Consider the following 27358-nt stretch of genomic DNA (forward strand, 5'->3'; position numbering starts at 1 on the left):
CTACTAACCAGACAAAACCCAACACATTACATATCTATTCGTATGCCTCAAGTTATATCCAACAATCCTGCTATCTTTTTTTTTGTCTCTCTTTCTTTGTATATTTCTATTTTCTAAATATAATTTTTTTACATCACTAATTAGCTAAATTTAGCAAGTTTCATCTAGTGAGCATAATCATGACTTCTTTGCCTAGGTAAGTTGAGGATTTATTTTGGTGAATGTCACATCCTTAAGATAATACATTGTAAGTTCACAATTGTAATTATTAGCTGTTTGAATGCAATTACTAGTATTTAAAAATTTTGACTACTCTTTATTCACCTTATATCTTACTCTATATTTTATGCTCATATAATCATCTCGGAACTCAGATTTTGTAAAATAAAATAAAAAAATAACCACCTTAGATACATTTATTAATCTCTTATTACTCTATTATTATCGAAAATACGAGCTCTGAAAATAATAGACATTTTTCTAGCCAATTACATAATTAGAGAAATTAGTTTTGATTATTCTACCTGTTATGCTCATATATAGTACAATACTAAGAGTTCGCGACTATACTTTTTGTTACGTATATAATTAACTTATCTTTAAAAATACAGACCACAGAGTATAAAAAATATGTTAATTGACAATTTTAAAATGAATGATATGGAATAAACATGTATGGCACATAATTATGGTTGAACATAGTCATGATTTTCCTTTTCTTCTGCTTTTGTAGAAGATATATTGGGCATGCCTCGATTCTCCAACATAAGCTTTTGTAACTGATTTTTATACTTGTTCTATATAAGAAAATCAACTGTTATACTTCTTCAGCTGCCAAAAGCATAACAGTTAAACATTTTTTTTTTTTTTTTTTTTTTTTGGTACAAGTCTATCTGCCTCTTCCGTTTTTAAATAACTACAATATGTGACGCCTATTAGAAGAGGTAAAGGAACAAAATAGCTAATAGAATTTGAACATCGCGTGATAAGATAGACATGCATGTTGTGTCATTGGTGTTTAAGTTATTTTAGCTAATTTATATATTTACCTTATTTAATACGAGTACGAAGTATTCTACTACCTCCGTTACATATTATTTGCAACGATTAGACATTTTCCCTCTCTACTTTATGTCAAATCGTTGCAAATAATGTGTAACGGAGGTAGTATTTCAAAATGACATTTAATTATTTGAATAAATGCATGTAGTAAATTGGTTCTACTTGCAAAAAATGGAACTGTATCTACAAAATATTAGAAAAAAGGGTAAAAATAAAACAAAAGATGGTAAGAATAGTAAATATAGAAAATGGTCTCCTCCTCAAAAGACAGAAATCTGCCTTAAATTTTCATTTATAAACCAAAAAAAAAAAGCAAGCACCCCAAGACTTGTGCTGAAACATCTGAACACACTCAGAAACTGAAAGAGATCAGTTGTTCAGACATCACAGAGAGAGAGAGAGAGTAGAGATGAGAGAGATTGAGAGAGAGAAGCTAAGTATACATTTCCCAATGTATCCAAAATTTAATTAAATTTGTCAGTTGGTTTTTTGCACATTTATTTCTCTCCAACTGCTCATCACTCTTTCATTCACTCACTCACTCACTCGGTCTGTGTTGGTGTTTTTTGTTTTTCTGATAATGATTAATGTTTATCTGATGAATGAATGTTTTAACTGTTATGTGTATCATAATGTTCTGTAATAGAAGTAGACATGTTAAGATTACTATTTGCACTCGTAGTTAATATGACTCATACGAGTACAACTAGGTCCAGTGGCGGACTTGGGCTTAGACCTGGTGGGTCAAGTACTTGACCCACCAGGCCCAAATTTAAGTTATTAAAAAAAAAAAAAAAAAAAAAAAAACTAAAATCAGTTTTCCCAAATGACCAAATCACGAATTGATTTCAAGCCCTAGCCTTCTTCAGTTCTTCTCTTCGCCAATTCGCCTCTTCCCTTTAATCCTTCATCAATCATCTCCAACTCCAATTCGCCTCTTCGCTAGTTCGCTTCGTCTTCCTCTTCGCATAATTTCAGGTTAGTAGATGCATCTTTTGGCTTTTTTTTTATTTATTTATTTAATTGTTGATATTACTTGTTAGTTATGAATTAGTAATACTAAATTTGAACCCTAAATCCCTAATTGTTCAATAATCAACTCAATTTCAGAGAATTTTGCATTATATGAAATTCTGAATTGTGAATTTGTGAAATGTTTGACACTTTGACAGTTCTCTTCGCGACTTCGCTAGCTTGCTCACGCCTCCAGTGCTGGCTGTGCTGCTGGCCTGCTGGCTGCTGCTCGCCTGCTGCCCTGCTCCACTGCTCTGTGCTCCGTCCTCTGTGCTCACCGCTCTTCGCTTCGTCGCTTCTTCTAAAGTCTAATCTCCTATTTTCATTTTGCTAGTAAGTTGATTTCTAATTTTTAGTTTAAAATTCTAATCTTCAATTTAATTCAGTCTAATTAGTTAATTATATTAAACTTTGGTTGATTTTGTTGTTGTTTGTTTGGTAATCTTTGAACCTTTTGTTAATGTTGTTGGGTTTTTGTCTTTTTGATGAAATTTGAACCTTTTTGACCATGTGATTATGTGAATTGTGGTTTGTTTGGTAAAATGATCTTTGTAAATAATTTTTATGGGGAATTTTGCTTGATTTAGTTGATTATTTATTCAAATTTCAGAATGAAGAGAAAACGCACTCCAAATGAAATGCAAAACATTACTAGCTTCTTTGCTAAAAAGAATCCTACTTCAACTTCTATTCCACATCCAACACAAAATGAACAAACTATATCTCCACCTCAACAAAGTGAACAAACTATATCTCCACCTCAAGAAAGTGAACAACATTCATCTCCATCTAATTATTCAACTCAAAATTCCCCTCAAAATGAACAAGGCCAATGTTCTCCTAATGCCCCAATGTTTGGTGAAAGATTAAGTGAACATGAATTTGCTAATCTTCCACAAGATCCAGGAAAGAGGAGAAAGATGAGTCAATTTCATAAAGATGATAGAGATTTACTATTTAGTTGTCTTTTGTAGTATTATATGAACATTTGGTTGTATTTTGTACTGTTTGAATATTTGGATGTATTTTTTAGTACTATTATTTGGTTGTTCGATAATTTTTTTTTTTTTACATACTTGATTATCGATTGTGACCCACTAGTCGGAAATTCCTAGGTCCGCCACTGACTAGGTCTAACGGGATTGAATCTTTGAGCTAAGGAATTCGAGGGTTACAAATCATAAAGTAAATTATCTAATATTGTGACGTAAATTAAAGCTTATTATGAGCCTCATTGTCTATTTGTGTTTGAGAATAAGAGAATTTTTTTAGCTTTAAATTCTCGCTTATTGTAATGGTTTGACTTATGTTATTAGATTGGTTAACTAATTTGTGAAAAAGTGTGCGTTTAGTAATGTAATTTTTAGTTAGGTTAACTAATATGTGTACATATATTGACGATGATACAAATAGCTTGTTCTCTTCAACTTAATTTTAGTTCAGTTCAGCTCTTAATTTCCTTTTCTCATAAATAATTCATTTTAGCTCTATTCAACTTCAATCAGTTCAATTCAACTTAGTTCAGTAAATTATTAGAATAGGCCCAAAGGGTAGTTCCAAAAAAATTCTTAACCCTAAATCCATAATCATAATGATATTTGAGAAGATTTCAGGCAAGTATGTCAAGTCATCATCAGATTAAATGTAGGATTTATATTAATTACGTACGATTCTCTAATCTCGTATACTTTGTTATGTAACGAGATAGATAAAATTTGGTTTTGAATAAGGAAATACATACTCTATATTACAATAGTTGGAGACAATGCAAGTTAGTTCCACCAAGCTAAGTCTATTTTTTGCTTAGTGTGAGGTCTTTAGCTAAGAATTGAGCTACGTAAATAAATCACTACTCATGAAACTTTTTTTTTTTTTTCCAATCACTATTCACTTCACATGAAAACATGACCCAAGCTACAAAAATATTTAAAAAAAAAAAAAAAAGGAACAGTAAAAACATATTAGTGATTAGAGAAGAAGAGTACAGTGTTGTTAAAATATTCTCGAAGCAACCAAAGAACAGTAGCAAACTATTAAGATTAGATTACCAAGGATAGTAACTGAAATTCTTAGCAACTTCATAAAACCTTCATCAATACCTTTCTCCTTTTATCTCTGATTTTTCTCTCTTTCCTTCTTCCTCTATTTGCAGTTAAAGTGACACCATTCTATTCATTCATTCATTTTATTATATGGTTATTATGTGCATAATTCATCTTATGCTATAAGCTTTACGTCACATTTCTACATTTTTAGAACATGCAATGTATTATTAGTAACACAACAAAATCTAAGAGAAGGTTGTACATTATTGTTAATAGTCAACATCTAACTTGTATAACTAGATTTATTAATGAATTTTCTCTCTCCTAAAAATAATACAGTAAAGTAGAGAATGTCAATGTCAACATTCCATGGCAGAAGACATAATGAGAAATTTTAGCAATCTCTCCACATGTATTGCTTAAAATAATAATTATGCTTACGCACTACCAAGTACTAGATTGGTGCACTTTATTACTCATGCATTTAGTCACTTCACGTACGTATATAGTATGTTATCCTCTATTTTCAAGGTTAATTTTACCTTATATGCCCTGTTAGCTTTGAACACATACACATAAGTTGATAAGTACATAACTAGACATGTTATTATTATGTACTCGTACTCCATGGATTCAAATTATTAATCACTTTTAGTACATACGGAGTAATTAGTACTGGTTAATTTGTTTTGCATGTAATGCTTTTTTATTTAAGGTGGCGGTTTTGAATGAAAACGAATACACAAAGTTATTTTGGGTGTGTGAGATAAGTCAACCCAATATGAGGGGTTGTCTAATGGGCCATGAACTGTGTAAGGTTAAATTATCAATCCAACCTAGGCTCAATGTTTAGCCCATGTCGGCGGCCATGTGTTTGTCAATCTAGAAAAAATAAAATTTTGGAATATTGCTTAGAATGTTAAAAGAATTTCACGAACGAATTAATTAACATAGGCTTACTAGGCCGTGTCATGTCATGCCATGGACCATGTTCCGCTCCCAAGCCCATTATTATTTCAAAACTACCTCATTGATAATACAAAATGCATGACCTAAGCTAAAAGGATATTATAAAGAAATTTAGTTTGCATGGTTAATAAAACATGACCAATAATTTGATGCAAGAATTGAAATGCCTTAAAAAAAAACCAACAATTCTAGGTTTTTCTCCATCATGATCAAACTTTTCGAACAAAAGTCCTTGCATTTAAATTCCAACAGTTACGTTTGGGGTATTTGCCATTGTCTTCTAGTCTTATTATTGGCTTGACACTAGATACCCATGGAAATTAATATAGGGTTTCCACATATAGCATTTAAAAACATATTCATGAAAATGAAGATAGAGAAACGAATGTATAATTTAGCTATTTTAATGTTTAGGTATTTGATGCATGATGTGATAATATCAAAAGTTATTCCTCGCAAATTCTAGTGTTTGGAAGTATATATTGAAACTAGTTGATATTTGATTCGTTCAATGGCAAGTTAATCTGTGTCAGTTGCACATTGCGTTACACTTTTTATTGTTGTTAAATAAGATTAACATTGTAATCAACCAAACAATTTACAACCTAAAAAATGTCGACATATTGAACCACTAAATTCAACACATCTTAATCCCAAACATGGAAAATTAGAGGGATTTTTGGTGGTAACAGAAAATCTACTTCATTTGAGTCAAATAAGATTACAACTTTACAAGTTATATACCTAAGTAGTCATTATATGAATATACTCAAACATAACAAGTAACAAGACATTAATAGTAAGAAGATGCGACAATATAATAAATCTCCATTTATATATGTCAATCAATATACAGTTAAAACACTATGACATTTACCAAAATTACGTCGAATATTTACATACCCTAGAAAATAAGTAAATAAATATATGGAGAAAACCTACGTACAAATACTGCTAGCTGTTTCCTGTGAGCTGTATTGATATACATCAAAATATGTCAAATCCAAACCAGAAATAATTTACAAAATAAATAAATAACTGAAATAAATAAAATAAAATAAAATAAAACTTGATATTAATACCAAAATTATTTACCGTGTGAACTGAGATCTGAGTACAAGAACCCGTCTTCATAAAATCAACCACAAAAAAACATGAGTAATATATATATATATATATATATATATATATATATATATATATATATATATATATATATATATATATATATATATATATATATATATATATATATATATATATATATATATATATATTAATTAATCAAACAAAATATATAAAATGAGGAATTAATCAAGAATAATAAGTGCATAAAAAACTTACCTTAAATCTTGAAAAAATGAAATAATTAAACAAAAGAGTTAGAAGGTTAGGAGGAATGAAGCCTGGTCCGAGAATCATGTAGGGTTTTACTTTTATATAAATTTTCCTCCTTTTAATTTTATGCTAATTACATATGGAAAAACAACCAATACATAATTTGCAAAAATCTTAAAAATCAGAAGAAGAAAATAATAAAATTCATCAACCTCCATGATCTCGAACCAGACAACATACCCCTCAACCAAACCCTTTGATAATGAATAATAAACCTCCAAGAAAAACAATATAAAAAATTTATAATATATAGTTTTCATATCATATTTGAGGGGAATGAAGCCTGGTCCGAGGCCTAGACGATGATGAGATTATAAAGCCTCGAGCCAGCCAACATTCCCCTCAAAAATGTAGTTTCTCTCTCTAGAATCTCTCTCTAGTTTATAAGAATGAATGAATGAAAGTGAAACCCTAATTGAGGAACACACAAACACAAGAGGGGGTCTTTATAACAATGATAAGAAGAGAGAAAAGTGGGGGGGTTTAAAAGTGTAAAAAAAAAAAAAAAAAAAAAAAGTCAGAGTAAAAAGAATCAAGTCAAAGGGCAGAGAAAACAATAAAAACCTAAGGTAGTAGTTGGTAAAAGGCTATAGGAACAAATAAACCTCTCCTAAGTCCCTATAACAATTACTGAGGTCACTAAATCTCAGTGCCTAATTGTGCTTTGGGAATTTGCAATTTTTACTATTCACTCATTAATTGTTGATGAGTTTTACTGACTTTGTTTTCTTTCTATTTACTTATTTGCCCTTTTTTTTTAACTTAGTGATTGTTTAGGTTTTTTTTGAGGTGGCTTAGCAAGAAACAATTCACTGGTAATGTACTCAATGTAAAGCATATTCTTGATTTTAAATCTTACTATAAAGTACGTACTGCAGTTTTTTTTTTTTTTTTTTTTTTTTTATTATTATGCAATATTCTCTGGTTAATCTTAAACAACAATTTGATCTTGAGTATACACTATAATGTTTCAATTGTCTTTATTTGAGATATTGAAGTTTTATTATGAATGTTGACACGTTGTTTTTGTGTGCACTTGCATCTAGTGCATCAATAGTAAAATATGATATACTCCCCCTTTTTTAAATACTTGCTCCACTTTTTATTTTTGGTAGTTTTTAAGTACTTAGGATCTATTCAGATTTACTGAATTGAGCTAAATTGAACTGATTGGAGCTGAACTAAACTTAATAGAGCTTAAATGAATTGTTTGTTTATTAAAGTAGGAAATTGGGAACTGAACTGATTGGAGCTGAATTGAATTGAACTAAAATTAAGCTGAAGAGAACATACCCTTACTCCCTTTGTGTTTTAATAAGCATTACAATTTGATCGGCACATAGTTTTGGGAAATTTAATTGACTTAAATAAAATAATAGGTAAGTAGGGTGGTTGGAGTATTAAAAAATTATAAAAGAAAAATTATGGGGTTAATAGTTTAATGAAAAGTAATGAACATGAGATGAAAGGTAAAAAAAATAATAAAAAATAAAAAAATAAATTCCGTAGTAGATTTAGGTGGGACCATGAGAGGAAAAATATATGATATTTAAAGGTATTATCACCCATTGCAATCATAATCTTGTATTCTTGTTGTATTAGTTAAGGAAGCAATATTTTTGCTAACACAAGTTGTACATGCATATATGGTTGTCATTAGCCCATGCCATAAGGAGTTGGATTAAGTCTTGCATTGTTTGCGCGTCTAATGCAAGTATGTAACACTATGTACACATGCTTAGTTACTAACGTAATATTAGGATGGATTACTGATCATAGGAAGGGGAAAATTCCTTTATATCATCATGTATGACCCTTAAGATCATCTCAACTCAAATAATCACAACTAATAGATATATATTTACTAAACACATAACTATTGATCGATATAGATTGCTTATTTGCAAGAACAAGAAAGTTGAATCTCAATTTTCACAATCTTAATTATTTCCACTAACTCCAATCTCATTCATTGTAATCTTCCATAAACTCCTAAACCCTAGTCTTTATTTGTCTCCCCATTTTAGACGAGTTCAACAACATGATTTACTGCTTCAACTTCCTCCTCAACTCCTAATACTCTCCTTCCCTAAAGTGGTCTACTGGTCTCACATACAAGATAAATTTATTGAACCGCAACTAATCCAATTAAACCACGAGATGGTTGTATGTATTTGGAGAGGAATTAACCGGGATTGATACATGAGAAGAGAGAAATATATAATATCTTCATCGTTTTCGATTAATTGGAATGAGAAGACATTGTTATAAAATTTTTATTGTAATGCAAGTATGCAACATAAGTTTTATGAATTGAAGTCTCCTAACATGAGTATTATTATAAAGAATAAGAACTAATGTTATGCAGTTTCAATTTCAAATACTCTTACTAGTGTAATCCTACAAAATTCTAATCAATTTAGAACTTTTAATGACAAAACAAATTAGTTTTTTTTTTGTTTATGTATAAATATCCTCCTTTATTGACTTAAAAAATCACTCCTAGGTCACCTGCTACCACCAGTGAACTAAAAAGCATTGAACTTTTATAATGTTTGTCCCAACGGTCAAACAAAAAACAAAAAAGATGGACACATCACAAGACAAACTGAAATGTTTATTCATAAATAATTAATTATATTTCTATATTTTGATATTTGTTTAAAGGAATGGAATTGACACTTGACACGAGATAACACAATGACCAAAAACCCTTTCTTCAATTCAATTTCAGCAATTAAATTAAAAATATAAATAGTGTATGTGTTCTCTCTCTTCTTTCATGTATCATGATTACCTTATAATTATTTATAGCATACTTTCTCACTTACTTTCTACCCTTGTTTGTACGGCGTTCATGCACATCAGGCAATGCCTTTACCTCATCACTTCACCTATCTCTTCCATGTCTAGCATTTATTGACCTTGTACTTTTTTTTACTGTCTCTTATTCCTCCTTCATCCTAGATGCAAGATCCAAATTTAAAATTTTAACACTGATCTTTCATCTTTGTGCTTAGTATATTCGCAATTTGTATCATGAAATAACGCGGCATGATAAGCATAAGAGTGTTCATTTACCATTATATATTTGGGTGTATCTATCACATGATACACTTGAGATTATGTGACAATAATTAGTTATATACATAATAGTAAAATTATTTACCGAACTTCAATTGCTCACCAGTTTAGCCTTTTTGATTGAGTTTATTATCGGACATTCATGGTATTGAAACCGACATAACAAGAGGTCATTGTGACACCTAATCCCTAGAGCGAGATATATGCTCGTAGCTTTCTTTTGTATAAGAGGTGTTGCAGTTGCAAGGACTTATTACCGATTGCTCATAGAGCTTAGGATTCTCAATCGACCAAAAAAAGGCAAACATGAACTTAATGGATTTAGCTGCAAAGGAAGAAGTTTTATTTTGTACAACAAGTATTGAATTTGTCATTGCCTTACAACGAACTGACCTTATTCAAATCTTATCTACCCTTCCTTTCAAAGTGGAGTGTTAGTACGGAGTATTGAGTATAGCAAAACTCTAATCGCATCCACATTTCAAGTCATTCACTACCCGAATCACTTGAAAAGTTTGAAAACATAGGAAGATTAAAGAATAATCACATTTCAAATTCTCCTAATGTTCATGCAAAGTCAAATTAGTACGGTCATTGGAGGAGGGATATCCCCTGTAAAAAGAGATAAAGAAAGGTCAATAAATGAGGGAAGTAAATTGTGGTCAGCCACACAAATAACCCAACTTCCAATGGTAAATAGTGAAGGTTATAAAATTGATCCGCTTTTTGGTAACTTTTGGACACCATAAAAGTACACCCAAATAGATTAGTAGAATAATGACACCTTTTTGGTCATCTAGAGGATGTTTCATTTACCATTTTAAGGTCAAACTCAAAGAATTAACGTTTCTTTGACTGTATTTATGCATTGTCTGGAATTTACAGCATGCACTAGCTATGAATTTTACTACCAGTAGAATCTTGTTCAACTTTTAACTTTTTTGTGGGAATTAACACATATGGAGTAAAGATTAACAGAAGATCGTAAAAAATAAGTTTTATGGAGTATTTGTCATGCCATACTCGTAATTCATTTACACTTCGCATGAAATAAAATTTTGCGTCTTTATACATGTACTAATACAAACACTATATTTTGAAATTATATACACACATACAATGGTTGTATGTGGGCCATCCACATACAACCATTGTTGGCAGCATTTAATTGGTTTATATTTTAGGGCCCACCTTTTTCCCTCTATTTTTCCCTTTTATTTTTTTACTCCCTTTTGACGTGGCATACATACAATGGTATTGTATGTGGTAGCCCACATACAACCATTGTATGTGTAGCATCACTCATAAAATATGGGTTGCGTAAAAAAAGTTATTACGAGTTCACTTATTATAGAAAAAGAACTATAATACTACCGGGAAGATATCGAATTGTTTAAGACTAAGGGTCTGTTCTGATTGACTGAACTGAACTGAGCTGAACTGAAATGAATTGAAGTTATTGGAGTTGAATTAAACTGAACTGAAAATAAGCTGAATAGACCCTAATACATTTGATATCACCGATTCACAAAACAATGTTTAAGACTAATACATTTGATCTGAATTTCTTACTTAAGCTCAATGATCACTCAAACATAAAATGGAGAATTGGAGATGGAGACCACACCAGTACACCACAATATATCACCATTAAACAGCCACGGGCCGGCCCGGCCCAACAAAAAGAAGACTGTAGATGAGATGACGTGGAAGTATATAATTGGGTGAGGTAGCAAAGGCATGAAGTCTAAAAGATGGGGACCATAAGAATGCAATAATGAGTTAATGATAGATGTGATGAGAAACAGAGTTACCCTGTTTGTAGGGGAGGAGGTTAGAGTTATAGGGCTATAAAGCTTATGGTAGTCAGCTGGAATTGCGTTGTTTCTATTGACTTACACTAATCATCATTATCTCATAAAGTTTTTAACTTCAATTATTGATTTTGCTACCATAAAATGAGGGGGGTCAGAATAAATTATTCTACTAGTAACAACTTCAGAGTTTAACTTAGGGTTAAGGTATATTTGCATGTCTTATTTGTCTAACATTTAAAAGGGATCAGGTAAATCAGCCGATCAAGTTATCGGGGATTAGAGGAAGGGTAAAGGAATTTTCACTCCAAGAATTGTTGTAAGTAGGGATTAAACCCTTGATTTTCGTCATAGGCAAAATCCCTATCAACTAAATTAGGTATAACTCGACTCCAAAAACAGCAAATTCTATAATTGTATACTTCGTAAGACATAACCACCCAATTCGAGAAAAAATTAAAGTAGCCAACATTAATAAAGTTTGGTAGCTAAGCACATGGGCAACTAATTTTCTAAACCTACTATCCTATAGCTATGATTCATTTGAAATTTCAAAAAATGTTCTATACCAAAAAGAAATTCTCAAAATTGATGAATGACATATCCCCATCCAATTCAATGGTAAATAAGACCCAAAGAAAAGGATAGATGCATATGTATTGCTTAAAACCAATATATCTATTTATTTATTTTATTTTTATATCAAAATTCTACTCTATGAACCATAAAGATCATCATACTAAATTTATACATCTTCTATTTCTATGAATCTCACCATAGCATAAGATCTAAATGGCCAGCATAGAAATTGTAATGTCACAAGTCACCATAAATTCTAAACATTAGTGTAACAGAGCCAAAAACAAATATAATAAAAAGTGGGTCCATAATAATATAAAAGTCAAGACCCACAGAAAAGAATTGATGTGAATATGATATATCAAGGTCCAATTTGTATAACAAGTGTGTCTATCCATCCGCCACACTGCACAACTGAATTGCTGTGCCATGTATCTCAGTGACAGGAGCAATCACCATGGACTTGTCAAAATTCTTTCATCTACTCTCTCTATATTATTTTACTACTATAATAATACATTTACAAGTACGTACCATTTTTATTTTTTTTTAATTTATTTTTATTTCTATATGTCCGGTGTATAATCTTGGCTATATTCAAGTTAACAATGCAAAAAACATATGATTCCTTTTGCAATGGAATATTAGATAGAGTACTAACTTTAGCATAGAAAACTAGAACACTAGACATGTATCTCTACTCTAATGGGCTTTTAAATGTTGAGGTGCCAAAAACTCATTCGAATCAACCCAAAAGTGACTCAATTAGAATGTAATATGCATGACATGATGATTTAGCATTCAAATCTGAATTATACCCGACCCGACTAAATCCAATCGAACCTGATCCAATCATCCAATTTGACACCTCTGTTTAAACATAGTTTTCGGCAAATTTAGAGACGTGCTAATATTCTTCGAAAACTAAAGGATGTTTAGTCCTTTCTTGAAAAGTGAGGAATCAATCATGTAAATGATTATATAAAACGTGCATAGTTCTTTCTGTTAACAAGCTTGAATGTCATTAGGGTACGGTCCCAATGTGGACCTCTAATTTAGTAACAATTAATTAAGAAGAAATTCAGCCCCAGTTAGGTTAAATCATAATCAAACTATTAAGTTGTGGACTTTTGTGGTACACATTAAGTCCAATAATCCAAATTTGCGAATATGTAGATTCCAAGAGGTGACTAACTTAGGAAGAACCTCTAATCACGTGATATCTAAGATTATGTCGTCCAAGTTTATACCCCACTAAAATATGACTCATATTATTGGCTTTAAGTCAATTATAAATAGTGTTACCCTGCCCTAAAAGAGAATATTACCTCATCAGACAATACGCAACAACTTATAACAAAACCCCAAAGAATTATTCACATAAAACTAAGTACTACAAGACATTTAAATGGGACATTCACTAACCAACAAAATTTATTTTGTTAATCAAATAGATGAACTACAAAATATTGATTTAATCAAAAAATTACAGGACTTTGTGGTTCAATAATCAGTAAAATGCCTTTGGTTTAAGAGAGAAAAATCCATAAAATAATCATCAATTCAATTGTTTACAGAAAAACATCTGCCGTGACATCACTGCCCTTTGTGACTCCTAAAACTCATGAAAATATGACCACAACTACCGCCTCATCATATACTTTCAGCACATATTGTAAACATAAAGACAACCATTTAAACAAATACACAAACAAACTAAGAGTAATGGACCTCAACATGTTTTGTCGAATTATTTTTAACTTCTTTTATATAGAATAGATGTTACACATATTGGAAACAAAACTGATCAAGTTCATTCTGTACTCAGCCAGTGATGAATCTTATTGTGGTTCCATTTTACAATTACTATACACGATATGTAGTACAGGTACCTTTACCACCAACCAATATGGCTCAATGGAAATAACAAAATTCCTCTCAGAAGATGAGTTATATTGTTGGGCTGGTTTGTTATTCGTAACATAATGGATTAATGGTTATACAACAGGTATAAACACAGAGATGTAAACAAAATAATTAACTACACTATGACTGCACGGTATACCTAGTCAAGATCATAGAAGATCTGCGAGTAACTTGTCCAGAATACGAGTGCCTCCTTCTGGAACTTATATGCATTCATATATGGCACCAGTGTGATTGAATCCACAAGATACTTCTACTGCCTTCACATTGCTTCCAACATCAATGACAGTTGGCTTGATGTAGTCAACATCAGTCCCATGACCCTGTATTCAGCAAAAATTATTGAATGTAACAACAGCAAACTAGAAGATTGAAACAAAATAATGAGAATTGTATAAATCATCTTCTAAGCTGTGATTTTTAAGGTTATTCAGGTGCAACTGGTTTACAGGAAGCTTCCACAAGATTTCTAAACAAACATCTAGAATAACTTGGTAGAAGTAACAGGTGTACTTGCCATGTTGCCAATTTTATAACTAACAAACACAAGGTATATAAAGAGCCTACATGTCCTAAGCAGATCGGGATGTTTTTGGCCAAATCTGGCACCTATTTAAGCTGTGCAAAGAAAACTACCAAGATCCATTCCATATACCAGAGTGCAAAACATATACGATATTGTCCGAAGATAACAAAGTCTCTTAGTCCTACACCACCACTAGAAACTCAACTCACTATCATCTTACATCTTACACTATGCCTAAAATGATCCCTCTTAACAAGCATATGTCATGTCCATGACTCCATGAGACCTAAATGACACCTCTTCACAAAATCACAAATGTATACAAAACCATGAAATTTGAAAAATCAAATCAAAGTCTCAATTGATAATCAAGTCTAGCAATAGGACAAATATACAAAGCAATAATAGATGACAACAAACAAGGGAATTATCCCTGACAAAAAGAGCAACCATACTACAATATAGGAAGTCCCAAGAAAAAAGGGATCTCTATCTGTCACAAAAGCAACCTTTGAGAGTAAGCTGGCAATTGTAGTAGTCATCTAATTCTAAAGACTTAAAGGTTGAGGATATAAGAACCACATGGGAACATCAAAGCCTACTAACTCAACCCTTTGGGCTACTAGCAGAAACTTTTTCAAAACGAAAGATTCCACAGTTTGATTGATGGCCACACTTTGGCGGCAAGAGACCCATCCCAAACACTGTTGAAAAGATATCCCTAATTATTATGAATGTTAGACCATAATGTGGCAAACCAACTAATCATGGCTTCACATTTATCACACCACTAAGATATTAAAAATAGATAAAGTCTTCCTCGAATTTCCCAATAATTACAAGATGCATGTGATGAGATTAAACGAGATAAGCTCTACCTGCAAAGGCCCTATGTCATGTCTGCAGATACTATAAAAAAAAATGGTAGAAAGTCCCCAAATATTTATATTGAGAAACCTTGCAGCATCCCAAAAGACCTAAAGAGCCTAAAGCTTCCTACAATTATGTGGGGAAAAAACAAGTTTGTGCCACACAGCCTTACGTGTCCAACAGTAAAGGAACTAAAACAAGGTTGTTCCCATGGGTAGGCAAATTATGATAGGATTTCCCACTTTTCATAATCCATGAAATGTTGTTACATAACGACTGTTTTAAAATCACGCCATGCCATCATTATAGCAGGCATATATTTCCTTTAGTCCTCATATACTTCTAACATTATCACTTTTTTACTTAATTTTTCACCAATTTTCCTTGACTAATTAGTGACTATGACTACTACTGTCAACACTATGAAAACCAAGTAGGGGAAGGGCTGCATGCCTGTTTCCCTATCCATGTTCTAACACTTGGAGATCCTTTAGGATTCACCCCACCCCCTGGGAGTTCATCCCACTCTCAAGCTCAATGGTTATTATCTCATACAAGTATGTTCTAAATTTCAATTCTGAAATACAAATTAACTATTTTTATTTAATAATTGTTTTGCATTGAAGACATATTATGTATAAGCAATATGAACCTCAGGCTTGCAAACAATGTACCTTAAAAACTGACGAGCTTAAATCTTAGAAACAACGAACCTATAGTTAAAAGATAATATGTATTTATACTTTGTACATCAAAAATGATTTAACCTTTAATCATTCACATTTTAAATTCTCAATGGATCCTCCCTTACATTGCTACTCACACACACTGACCCTCCTTGGCTCCTTATATATAACAACACTTCATACACAGAGTAAACGTGTAATCCAACAACCGATTCTTTGGATATAACTACATATACAAGTGTAATCCAACTAACAAGCTAAATAAAGGATGCATGCATTCCACAATAAGCTAGAAAGTCCAGAACATTTTAATGTTATACATCCAGAATGGATCGTCTGTACTAAGGGTCTAAGACATAGTTCATGTGGAGCCAAACAGGAATAACTAAAGGGTGTACAAGAGAGAGTAACAAACCAATTGTCCACCGGAAGAATGACCATCCACAGAAAATGTTCCATGAGAACCTCCCCAACCCCATGTGAAAACATAGCCATCTGCCAAATATCAGGCAAAGTAAATCAGCAAAAAAGTCAAAACAATCACAGTTAACAATGTAAAATAAATACGAAGTATATTGCTGGACAAAAGCTTGATGAAATTCTTAAACGTGATAAATAGTATAGGCATCAACGCATCAGTTGAATAATAATGTATATATCTCAGCCCTCAGGTGTGATAGAGAATAGAGATAATGCTTAGAAGAAAATAACACTATCAAGTATCAGCAACACCAAAATGTTCTGCAAAGACAACCACCCACCTGAAATAGCAGCTGTGTGCTTCCACCCACAAGAAACCTGACATGATGCAGATTTAAAAGTAAGAATATACAGATATCTATAGCAAATCTATAAGACACATGAATCATAGTTTTGATGCATTGGTACTGTTTAATTATGTTAAGAAGAAGAGAATGACCATGTTCTCTTTGGTATTGCACCTACCACAAATTCATTATTCATGTTCGCAATGGTGAAAAAAAAAAAACGCGTTTTTTTTTTTTGTTGGAAAATGATGTTACATTATTTACAGTCGTTGTTAATAAAATGACTATAAACTTTGACAACAATCGTCATTGAAGTGCATAAAAAATTAGGAGTATTAATAATCCAACATTCCAAACACCTCCAGATGAGAAGCAAGTAAAAAATAGGGGTTAGAAAAGTTTGAAAACATATATTTAGGATTAATATTGACAGCAGATGAAAACTAAGTCAGATAAATGAACTCTTAATCCCTGTGCAAATGGCTGAAATAGCAAATATACTTATATACCAGAATATAGGGAGTAAAATCCAAGAATAGCACAAACCTTACTCACTGATTGCCTTAGAAAAGGACCTTCAACTCTTTCTGGGGAATGAATGACGTCCGTACAACTAGGTCAGTAGAGAAAAGATAAGAACAATTGATACAAAATGATATTTTATAGTATGTCATTATCACATGGTCAAAAAAGACTATTTGATCATTTCAACTTCAGAAATCCAACAGATACATACCCAATGCCAAGGCAGCCATTTTCATTTGAACCCCATGTATACAATTCTCCATGCCCTGTGAGAAAATTTACAGCGATAAAAATAAGAATAATTTTAAAAGGCTAGCTGGCCAAGTAAGATTTCATGTGCATCATATAGCAAAAGGATATTGTTGAGGCCTTGAGAGTAGGAAGAGCTGCCAGAGACCACAGTTGGAATCTATGTGTCTATTTCTACACATTTTAAGTTACTACTTCTTACATCCTCAAAAATCTAGAAAGCCAAATGCTAGGTCATTGACATAACTAAACAGAAGTCATAACTCATAAGCATATGCCAAACAAGTTTACTTAGATAACATTAGATCAAAAGAATCACTTGGAATATAAAATACTCCCACCGACTAAGAAATCTTAGTAAATGATGTCAAACAAACAAATAGATCAAAAACACATGCTAAACAAGTTTTAACGGAAGACGTAAAGCTCTATTCTATATGAATTTGGTATTGTGAGAAAAAACAAAAGGGAGTGTTGACAAAGAGTAACTTGGAGCTATGAGTAAACCTCAAAAGGTAGATTTTTACTAGTCGATCTACTATTCAGTGGTGCTTGGTAAAGAAAGGATTGTATATGGGTATACTGAAATGATAAGCATATAGAAGAGTGGAAATACTTAACTACAACTTGAGACATAGATTGTTTATCTTATGCTATCATACAAAACAAGATGCTTCAACATTAGTTTTATAGTGGACTATTACACTCTTTTATTCATAACACAAAGGTCTGGTTTATAGTATATATTATGTTTCCTAAAACTTAGAAGGTTTAGCAAGTCTAGCATACTTAATTTAGTGTGCCAAATTTCCCACTTTCCCTTATTTAGTTATTTAGTTGCTTGAGCTTAGACTTGGTTTGCTTAGCAGCAATGCTTTTATATAATTCATGTAGAGTGCTGCAAAAACTTCAATATATTAGCAAAATGCATTTTCTACTTCTGTTATATCTGTCCAATAAAATTGGTACCACAGTTTTAGTGATCTTTGAGGCTTTTGATGATAAATGCTCAATCTTTGTTTTCCAATGGCATAGATAATTCCTCTTCCACTATTAATGATGAAGAAAAACAACAATTGACTAACAAGCCATCAAAATGAAATCCAATTAAAAGCCATGAGTTTGAATGGAGCTGCCTTTTTTGAGTCATCCTTGCCTTAATGAACTAGTTCTCATACTATACCATAAGCTTCTTGGAAGGGAAACAAAATTTACAAAAATTTAGAAAAGGTTAAAAGAATTTACTTGATACAACACAGGTATGATAACCACCACAGGCAACTTCTTCAGAAATTGGCAGTTCCGACATCATTGATGGCCCAGTAACATTGTCCGAATTTCCAAAGTTCTGCAAATTGAATGAATTAGACGGGATGGTAACTACTGCTATCAAGCAACCAGGAAATTATACTCCGTAATAATTTTGATTCATTTAAGCATTAGCATTAAAAACTCACAAGCTTGTTTATTCTTCTTTCACCAAAAATAAAGACATTGCCATTTTCTGCAAAAACAAAGGTAATAAAAGACATTAATCTGATTTTCTTAATGAATGCAAGGTAACTCCAAAATGTTATCTGTAACACAAATACCATCAATACAAGCTGAATGCAGCAATCCAGCAGCAACTGTTTTGACCTATAAACAAGTAATAAGCTCATTAACATGTTAAATTCCGGATGACCTAAATATTTAAAAACCATTCAAATAAAATATGAAGTACCTTGATCCCTTCAAGTCTTTTGATAAGCCTTGGAGTATATTCACTGCATTAATTTATTCATACATGAATATACATACATCACATGAAAAAGCTTGGCACTTAAAAGATCTCCTAAGGTTCAACGTGTTAGCAATTGTTGCCTCTTTCTAATCATTGAACTGGAACTAATACAGAGGAGCCAGGCATCAACATGTTTTCTTTTAAATGAATCATTTTCCATAATTTCTGATTTGTGTAAATGGAATTCCACAATCAAATTAACAAAGAGGGATGGACAGAAGAATACTACCATCCACACAACTTTGGAGTTTAACAAAGAATCTGCAGACAGTGACCCTAGTAACAGAGATCTAGTGTAACAATATCAATTTTTAACTTAGATACGCTGTCAGCTAAAGTGACATTCGCTAGTGACATGTTACAAAATTATAATAACAAGGGATCATATGGTGAGTCACCCCACAACAAATAAAATTGGTCTTTGGGCACATGAAAACCACCAGGGAAAACAATATTTTAGGAACTCTTGGGCAGAGGTTATGCAGATGTTTTGGGAACTCTTGGGCAGGGGTTATGCAGATGGTCCTGAAAGTGAATGACTATCAACAAAGAACACAATATGAATAACTAAAAGGCAAATAGAATTTCCTGATAATGTACATGTTGACATATGAACACATATTTAGTGTAAATGTGTAAGACACATATTGTCCAAGAAAGAACTAAGAATTTCGAATTTGACCCACCTAACTAATAGTCGTGAGTCTTGTGACTGATCCAATAAGCAGTGGGAGTGTGGGACATTAAAACATAACCAATGCATCCCAGATAATAGACGTCCAGCAATAATAATATAATATACACATACCTCCTGCTGCTTAGAAAATTGAACAAGCCTGATTGGCGGTCATGACCAAGTCTTCCAGAACTTCCCATTCCCCAGCTCAAGGTGGCACCTTCATCTTTAGACCCAATAGAATATAGAAGTTTAGCAAGTAAAACAAAAGTACTTTGAATAATATATATAGGTAAAGTAATAAAAATAATACAAAGAATATACCAGTAACAGCTATAGAATGCTCTGAACCTAAAGCAGCCATTTCGATGATGATCCCAGTCAAGTATCCAATTTTTAGTGGTCTTGAGACTGCTGATAGTGCTCCTGAAAGATAAAAGGCATGTTACTAGTTAATTTTCAATTAAGACAGCTTACTAAATTCAAGGAAACACGTTCATACACAAACTTGGTATAAAACAGTAATGAAACACTAAATTTGATAGAAATAAAGATTTTTTTTTTCCACGAAGAAATAAAGGAGCTTTGGTGTAAAAGTAACTAGGTAAGACTCTGTTAAAAATATACAAGTTTCACAAACAACACACACACACACACACACACACACACACACACACACACAAAAAAAAAAAAAAAAAAAAAAAAAAAAAAAAAAAAAAAAAAAAACCCTCTAATTTTCCTACATTTAGAGTTGGAAAGGCAACAATAAATATCATAGAGTATAAAAATAACATATACTCAAAGTCTATGCATAATGCAGATATAAGCTGTACTAAATTTCAAGAATCTGGAAACATGCTTACTTTCAGCAAGCAATGTCCGGCAAGCATCAAATATGAATGAAACAAAAGCAACAAAGAAGATATGACTAACTGACAGAATTCTAATAATGAGTGACTACAAGCAACTAAGCAATGACTGACACATCAAACTCTGGACACTATTATAAACACAACCCATAATATTCTGAACAATTGTTACATTATAACGAAAAGAAACTACTTTGAAAAATGAAATAGCAAGAAACTAAGAATTAAGAAAGTGGCAGTTACCCTTCCCAAGTCCAAGCTGTCCATTAGAGTTCTTCCCCCACATGTAGAGCTCCCCATCAACTGTAAGTTAGAGAAAATTGTTTTAAAAAGTACACAACAATGGAAATCCTTGAAACTTGAGAGATAGGAGGTATGAAATCTTTAAATAGCAAAGACAATGAATATTTAAATACAGAACATTGACTTCCCAAAATGCAGACAATTCTTAGATTTTTGGTTTACAATGGACTATACTAAAATGGCTAGTTAAAGTGTGAAGCTGAAGCAAGTGGTTGTTGCATCACTATAAATTAGATGACGGTTCAGTTAGTGATAACCTCCCAATTATCATAGGATAAATCTGCTTACAAATAACATTTGAAGCCCCACTCATCTGGCCAAGCTGGAAGCTTCTCAGAGGCATTAGGTTAATGTTGATGAAGATGTCTCAGAACATACATACAAGTAAGAAACTATATAGTGATGAGGAGTTACAATATTCTACACAAGATAAAATTCCTATGATATATCAGTGAAAGAAAGAATTGAAAATGGCAAAATTTTTTTTTTTGGTCCTTCCTTCAGTCTTCTCCACTGTTTTCAGTATTACATCATCACTAGGGGGAAAAATGGTGGAATACTGTAATATTTACTCCAACAACTTCAACAAAGCCTTAGTCCCAAAATGGGTAGGGGTCAGCTAACATTGTTTTGTTGTTGTTGTTTTTTTTTTTTTTTTTTTTGGGGGGGGGGGGGGGGGGAACAGATCCCACATCACATTAGGTTTACACCATCTAATGAACAATATTAAACAAAATTGCATACAAAGAAATAGTAATCAACTAATTAGAAAGATATAAGGGTGAGGATTTCAAACTCCTGACCTGTAATTGCACATGAGTGACAGTAGCCAGCAGAAACATGTTTAATCTCTTTCTCAATTCCAACTACTTCAACCGGCTCCTGAAAAACGAATATCAAATATCAAACAGCAATTTTTTAGCAGTTCAACCACAGCCAAAGGCCAAACTGTGAGCTTATACAGTTCTACACAACACGGTCAAATCTGAGACAAGTAGGGCATAGAAACAAGAATCGAGAAAAAGCTAAAACATACGGTTCTAATGAAGAAAATAAGCTAGTGGTCCCTAGTGGCTAACATACAAATGTGATAACCTCTGAGTTTTGAGTCACAAAAACACCAAGAAGATGGAACTCTGCACATAAGATGTTCCTTCAATGAAATTCCTCCTTGAAAAGGTCAAACGATGAAACCAACAACAGATATGAATGTATTCACTCAGGTCCATTTTAGCCGCCAAGTCAAGACCAGATCAAATAAGATTTGGATAAGAACTTTTGCGTCTAACATTCAAGACCAATTTCTTATGAAGCTAAAAGGTTCACGTTTTTAGGACAGTAGATATTTATGTATCAGATCATGGATCCAAAAAAGAGAACTCTCTAATATAGCAGGAGCAAAACTAAGAAATCTGCCCCCCACACCCACCATACCTTAAACAGGAGCCTCTCCAGAAACATGGGGTAAGTTGATTGACTGAATTGACTCATATCATGTTTTCTCATTCTTCAGCATAAATAAGGGCCTTTTTTGATTGACTGAACTGAGCTTAACTTATAGGAGCTGAACTAAACTGAATTGAATATTTTTATGAGAGAAAGAAATTAAGAACTGAACTTAACTTATTGGAACTAAACTGAACTGAAAACAATCTGAAGAGAACAGGCCCTTAATCATGGCCATGTCTGATGGAAAAAAGTAGAAATGTAGAACATATTTGGAAGTAAGTATTTTCTTTGGTTCAAAACAATTAGTTCAATATACATTTTCATTCTCAACAACTGGCCATAATCATTAGCTCACAAACAGGCGCCTCATAAGGGATCTGCTTTTAAGATCTTCTCACAAGATTTATCACTAAATAAATTAAAAACCTATGACCCCAAATATTCCTCTTTAGTATCACAGCCTCCATGGTCAACCTTGTCTATAGTTCCTGTACACTGCAACAAGAAAATGCGAAAACTTAAAAAACTCTAAAACTAACTCATATGTGCAAATCCACCAAAGGATGGGTTTTAGAGCAATCGCCAAATCCACAAGGGGAAAATAAGTTCTCTTTCTTTACATTTTTTTAATAACGCTAGTAATCTAACATTCTAATCCTAATATCCTTCCCATTTGTCACTCAAACCTACGGGATGCAGCACCATCCATTTTTATTTTGGTAAATTAAATTTCATTGCCAAGAATAAGGAGTTACAACTTACAACCAGCTAAGCTGTAACAGCCACCAAAACTACAAGAGACCTTAAAACAGGCTAAACATCCGAACAGTTCCTAGATCAACTCTGCCACCGGAAAGAAAGGGTTCAAAGATGACCAGGAACAGAGCAACTCGACTCAGGATTCCAACCACCTTTTAGGAAGGGTGCTGAAGAACCAGGACCAGACAACCAGCAACATCCATCCTACTCTTATTGCCGTGTCATTCATGCAGTTTTCACGGCAACAAATACAGAATTCTTAGTTCTATGTTTGATAGTTGTATTGATTCCCTTGCAAATCTTTTCCAGTAGATTTCTTAAAATTACATGTTTCAATTCTTACATAATATAGTTCTAAGGGGGATTAAGAATTAAGATTTAGTAAAAATTAAATTTGCATAATGGTCCAAAGTTTGACAGCAAGCTGATTCCGAGAATTACAAAATCAAGGTTAAATTCAAATCTTGGCAGACATATGCCAAGCATCTGTCCAAACTTACAGCATCCCATTTTCCCAAACCTTCAAGGATACAGATATTATCATAGGCAAGAAAAACTCCTACAAAATTATTGCCACTTGTCACTTTCAACCAATATCTATTTCTCATTCGTTAGACCATAGAGGTGGTCCCCACTCAAAAGATCTATACACAAAGAAAGGTATGGCTTGCACTTAATATTCATTGTATTGATCTTCCATTGTATTCATTTACATGGGCTTCTTGAGAAGGCAACCCTTTGAATATCTCTTTTTGTATCTGGTTGTTATTTTTATGCACTAAGATGGAAAGAAAGGATCTGTCTTTCTTTTGGGAGTTGACTACACAGACTCAATACCAACTTGAGTTTAGTTAAAACCTTCCTAATTCAAAGCTGCAGGAGCTTATGCGAAGGAAATTGAAGATAACAGAAAAAATCTTCTTTGTGAAGCTCATGGAGAAAGTTTATGCTTTGGAAACCACTTGGAAAGGTAGGTGACCCTACGCAAGCCTGAGGATGATCTGAGTCTTAGAAATGTTATATCCAACATCCAAGCCTCAGTGGGAAAATGCCATGATTGAAATAAAGGTTTTCTAACAATCAGCATGCCACGCAATAGAAAAATGAGAAGCCAAGACAAGGACACATGTCAATTGCGCAAAGGTATCACCTACTTAATGCACCTTCAATACAAGATGCTGTGTACTCGTGTTAGTGGTGTAGTCACATTAACATAATCTAACACCATTAAACTGCAGCCATCAATTCAACTTCCTCCAATATAAGGGAAACCACATCCCTCACCATGATATCCCCTTATCATTATCTTGCTGTCACCGCTTTCTTTGGCTATTCGCTAGTCCAATATTACAATTGTTGCTACAACCAATACTTCCAATTTCTCCAATACTTAGATGACTTACTAGACCATCGCTACCAAATTTATCCTCCCAATTTCCCAACATACATTTATTACAAGGAAAATAACCTCGAACACATAAAACACAAAGTTATCATATATTGATGAAAGAATAATATGTTCAAAATGCCTTCATATGAGAAATTTGTTAGTTTGGTTATCAAGCAGGAAAAGATTAAGTGAGACTGCTCCTAAACCTTAATTTCAAGACGGTGATACCAATCACATTGAGGATTATAATTTACAATGTCAAAAACCTATGAATATCAGTTTGGCAAACAAAAAATAACAAAAGACAATGCAGGACATGTTACACTTATTTCTTGGCCTGACTATGGCACTCGATATCGTACCATTGCGTAATTCTTATCATCCGAAATCCCAAGCTGTCCGAAATCATTGAGTCCAGAGGCATAAACACGCCCAGATTCTGTCATATGACAACTAAAACTGAATTCCTCCCAATATTACACACAAATATAACTAAAAAAACAAAATCACACTAACATTGCAAAAATGATAAAATTACCCAAACATAAATCAAAATTGAGCTTAAAACATCAAAATCAAATTGATCAAACCATCAATTCCAACTCCATGATCATAATTGAAGAACAAAAGCAAGATAAATTGAAGTAAAAACCTGTTAGAAAAAGAGTATGAGCACCACCACAAGCAATAGAACGAAGATTATCGCCATTGAAAGCAGGACAAATTACAGGCCTCCATTGAGAATCGACACTTCCAAGGCCTAATCTCCCAAAATCGCCGTTTCCCCAAACCGCAGCAAATCTCTTACCTCTTTCAACAGTAGAATACAATCTCGAACAAAACCCTAATCCTAACCCTAACCCTAAATTGGGGTTGAGAATTGATAATTTAGAAATTTGGGAGTAAACTGCTCTAGTCCACATTGTAAAAAGAAAAATTGTTGTTCATGGAGGAGAGAGAAAGTGGAGAAATTGTGTGAATGGTGGAATTTTGAAGGTCGAATTCAATGGAGATTGAACTGAAGGATTTGTGAAGAAGAAGATGAAGATGAATTGGAAGAAGAGAGAGAAATGTAGAAGTTAGATGAATGAATTGATGGTTTTAGAAGCTGCAACGTCTGTGTATGTGCAAACTTGCAACGAACCTCATAGAAGGTCGGACCGTACGACTGTATTATGCACCGAGTAAATCTGATCATGGGTTCGGGTTGGGTTGGTTGGGTCGGGCCTTGGCATTATAGCTGGGCCTATTTCGGACCAAGGTTTTGAGCCCAAATTTGGGCCTTAAGTTTTAGGTTGCCCAAATACAAATTCTTACATGGACCCTGATCCACCTATTCTATATGGACCTGTCACTAAATCCACGGATCTCTTAATTAGACACAACTTCACTTTGTTCTTCAATCCTGAAATCTTAGCTTCTTCTTCTTCTTCTTCTTCTTCTTCTTCTTCTTCTTTATTTTTTTTTTCCTTTTTTATAAGATCTTTTCTTTCCCTTTTTAATCTGATTCTTTTATTTCTTTTTCAATCATATTTTTTTTTCTCATACTCTTCTCTCTCCTCTGTTTTTTGATTTTTTTTTTCTTTAATTTTTTCCATTGATTTGTTGCATTTAACGTGATGAATATCGTTGAAATTCCTGAAGAGATCAATCAAGGTTAGTCATTCTGAATTCATTGTGATCAATATTGATTTAGTTTTTGTTTTTGAGATGAATGTGTGGATTTAATCCTTATTTTAATTTGTTCTTCAAAAAAAAATCTTGTTTTAATTTTATTTGAATTTCTTGAAGCTAATCCTACCGATTTTAATCGATTATGATCGATTTCAAGCCATTTCAAGTCATTACGATCGATTAATTGATATATTTGATTCTTCTCTTTAATTTGATTGATTAATTTTATCGTTCTTATTATTTTGTATGAATTCTTATTAATTGATTGTTTCAAAGTTAGTTATATGTACCACGTCTATAATTTTGAACATTTGGTAAAAAAATCTAAACTATTGCAAATTTTGAACATTTAGTAAAAAAATCCGAACTGAACATCAAAAATTTTGAACATTTAGTAAAAATATCTGAACAATCGCAATGTACCACGTCTATACTTTTGAACATTTAGTAAAAATAATCTGAACGATGGCAAATTTTAAACATTTAGTAAAAAAAATTTGAACTGAACTTAAAATTTTTTGAACATTTAGTAAAAGTATCTGAATCGCATTGTACCACACCTATACTTTTGAACATTTAGTAAAAAAAAAAAAAAAAAAAAAAAAAAAAAACCGAACTAACATCAAAATTTTTGAACATTTAGTAAAAATATCTAAAAAATTGCACTGCACCACGCCTACACTTTTGAACATTAGGTAAAAAAAATATGAACAATTGCAAATTTTGAACATTTAATAAAAAAATCCGAACATCGCAAATTTTGAACATTTAGTAAAAATATCTCAACAATCGCATTGACCACACCTATACTTTTGAACATTTAGTAAAAAAATCTAGACAATTGCAAAATTTGAACATTAAGTAAAAAAAATTTGAACCTCGTAAATTTTAAACATTTAGTAAAAATATCTGAACAATCTCAATGTATGCCTATACTTTTA

General features: G+C 32.5%; 1 protein-coding gene across 2 annotated transcripts; it reads right to left on the reverse strand.

The window, feature by feature from the left end:
• Positions 1–13698: 13698 nt before the first annotated feature.
• LOC110701329 (ultraviolet-B receptor UVR8-like) lies at positions 13699–26205 on the reverse strand. Of its 2 annotated transcripts, XM_021878970.1 has the most exons (15): positions 25396–26203; positions 25106–25182; positions 21949–22027; positions 21086–21145; positions 20298–20399; positions 20106–20199; positions 19238–19280; positions 19107–19152; positions 18972–19018; positions 18760–18862; positions 17477–17531; positions 17287–17353; positions 16735–16771; positions 16389–16468; positions 13699–14214 (listed from the first exon to the last, which is right to left on the reverse strand). In XM_021878970.1, the coding sequence occupies exons 1-15, from the start codon at positions 25664–25666 to the stop codon at positions 14095–14097; spliced, it is 1281 nt and encodes a 426-aa protein (XP_021734662.1). In that variant the 5' UTR covers positions 25667–26203; the 3' UTR covers positions 13699–14094. The 2 variants fall into 2 exon arrangements, with proteins under 2 accessions (XP_021734662.1, XP_021734663.1); XM_021878971.1 differs by lacking the exons at positions 13699–14214; positions 16389–16468 and having other exon boundaries at positions 16736–16771; positions 17287–17327; positions 25396–26205.
• Between the last annotated feature and the right edge of the window lie 1153 nt (positions 26206–27358).

The sequence above is a fragment of the Chenopodium quinoa genome, unplaced genomic scaffold (genome assembly GCF_001683475.1).
Source record: "Chenopodium quinoa cultivar QQ74 unplaced genomic scaffold, ASM168347v1, whole genome shotgun sequence".
NCBI classification, from domain to species: domain Eukaryota; kingdom Viridiplantae; phylum Streptophyta; class Magnoliopsida; order Caryophyllales; family Amaranthaceae; genus Chenopodium; species Chenopodium quinoa.

Coding starts and splice junctions, on each gene's coding strand:
- LOC110701329 (XM_021878970.1), bottom strand. CDS start 25,666: ATGTGGACTAGAGCAGTTTACTCCCAAATTTCTAAATTATCAATTCTC. Junction 16,772..17,286: donor TAAGGCAATCAGTGAGTAAG/GTTTGTGCTATT, acceptor GCATCATGTCAG/GTTTCTTGTGGGTGGAAGCA. Junction 16,469..16,734: donor GCACACAGCTGCTATTTCAG/GTGGGTGGTTGT, acceptor GATATTTGGCAG/ATGGCTATGTTTTCACATGG.